At 39.1% G+C, this 1,809-nt stretch overlaps 1 protein-coding gene across 2 annotated transcripts in view; it reads left to right on the top strand.

The window, feature by feature from the left end:
• The window catches only part of tgm1l1 (transglutaminase 1 like 1), a 22,460-nt gene that overhangs the window by 14,190 nt on the left and 6,461 nt on the right, over positions 1-1,809 (top strand). For both annotated transcript variants that reach the window (XM_014004481.1, XM_014004482.1), the window contains exons 7-8: positions 125-302; positions 826-964. In XM_014004481.1, coding sequence (XP_013859935.1) covers positions 125-302; positions 826-964 — 317 coding nt within the window. The remainder of the gene's footprint in view (positions 1-124; positions 303-825; positions 965-1,809) is intronic.

Here is a 1,809-nt window from a genome sequence, read left to right as displayed (position 1 = left end):
CACACACACACACACACACACACACACACACACACACACACACACACAAAGCAAGAAAACTGCTTTATTTAGACAAATTAAAAGTCAATGAAATGATCAAACATTTTGGTGTTTTTTATTTTAGATAAATGCTCAGGATGACTTTGGTGTCTTGGTTGGGAACTGGTCAGGGGATTACACTGGAGGCACCTGTCCAGCGGCGTGGAGCAGCAGCGTGGAGATCCTGAGGACATACCATTCCACCAATGGAACCCCTGTCTGTTATGGGCAGTGCTGGGTCTTCTCTGGGGTCACTACGACGGGTGAGAAATTTAAAGTGAACACAAAGCTGCCTGTGATGGTGATCGGGATATGATGTTTGGGACGGGCTGAAGCACAGAGAGTAAAACTGAGTGATTGAAGGCATCTGAAGGGAGTTTATGTAGATGTTTGGTTTTTGGGGATCCATATGAAAATAGGGCACGGCATGGAAAGTTCAGCAGAATTGTTGTCAACTAAAGCAGAAATCTACATGGAATTATAACAGTTGTATTAGTTAACTCTCTAACAGTATGCTACAATCCTGTGTGTATTCAGGGAGCTTCACATAATAGCTCACTCACTCTAATGCATGCCTCAAATGCCTCAAAGGTCAAATACAACCTGAATTCTTTACATTGACATTCTTATCATACCTTGCTACATTTATCATGAACAGTTTGCTGCTTTCATTCAACTTAACTTATCGTTGCAAAAAATTTGCAAAATATCAGTATCAATCTATAAATTCATTTCAGCTGAATAAATGGCAAAGTCTAATGAATCTTTGTCCGTTCTTGTGTTCAGTGCTGCGCTGTCTTGGCATACCTTCTCGGAGTGTGACCAACTTCCAGTCTGCACACGACACTGACGTCTCCCTCACGACAGACGTCTATTTCGACGAGAACATGGAGCCAATTGATCATCTTAATAGCGACTCTGTTTGGTAAGATAAATAGCTTTACGTAAAACAGAGCACAATAATTATGGAGGTGCCTTCTAATGAATGCCTAACTTAGGAATGTGTTATATTTTTAGCTCTACTTCAAAAGTACTTCCCACTAAGTTGAAAGCCCAGGGAAATCATGTGATTTCTGTTATCTGCTCTCTTTTTAAACTAAAGAAAATAATATGCTCTTTACTGCGGCACTTATTTTCCCTTATACTGCATGAGTTTATCTCTCCTGTTAGCTATTTATTCCACCCTTCTTCTTTAACTTTGAAGCAGGGAGTAGTTGTGATGTGGCTAATTGCTACATCCTAAGCAACACTAATTGGTTTTCTGAAACTAACCCCCTCTTTGTTCAGGCTTTTTCTTAATATATAAAAGCTCAGCCACGTTCCCCCTCTAGTTAGCGACTAATTAACCCATTTAACCCTTTTACATTTAACTGAAGAATAAAAACTGAGAAATAACAAAAAAATGTTCAGTTAAGTTCTTCCACCTTGTTTCCAGACTTTATGCAAATCTAGGCAAATGTGATGACATATAAAAGAAGTAAATATATAGATATTTACAAGTGTTACAATAATTTGGGCTATTCAGCTAAACTGCTCAGTGGGCCACAGTTACTCAAGGCCAGCAGCACAGTGGGTGGACATCAGGGGTGGGGGCGTTGCCCGTTAATGGTAGGGGAAACATTGTGTTTTGTAAAAAAACAAAAAAAAAAACAACAAAAAAAAACATTTTTTTAATTTATTTTTGTTGCATTGAATCATAAATTTACAATTGATCTAAAATCTATTAATTAAGGGGGCGGCTGTGGCGGAGTGGCTAGGGGAGCCGTCCTG

This window comes from Austrofundulus limnaeus, unplaced genomic scaffold, assembly GCF_001266775.1.
Source record: "Austrofundulus limnaeus strain Quisiro unplaced genomic scaffold, Austrofundulus_limnaeus-1.0 Scaffold24, whole genome shotgun sequence".
Classification (NCBI taxonomy): Eukaryota; Metazoa; Chordata; class Actinopteri; order Cyprinodontiformes; family Rivulidae; genus Austrofundulus; species Austrofundulus limnaeus.
Note: the sequence above shows the minus strand (reverse complement) of the source record. Positions and strands in the feature narration are given on the sequence as shown.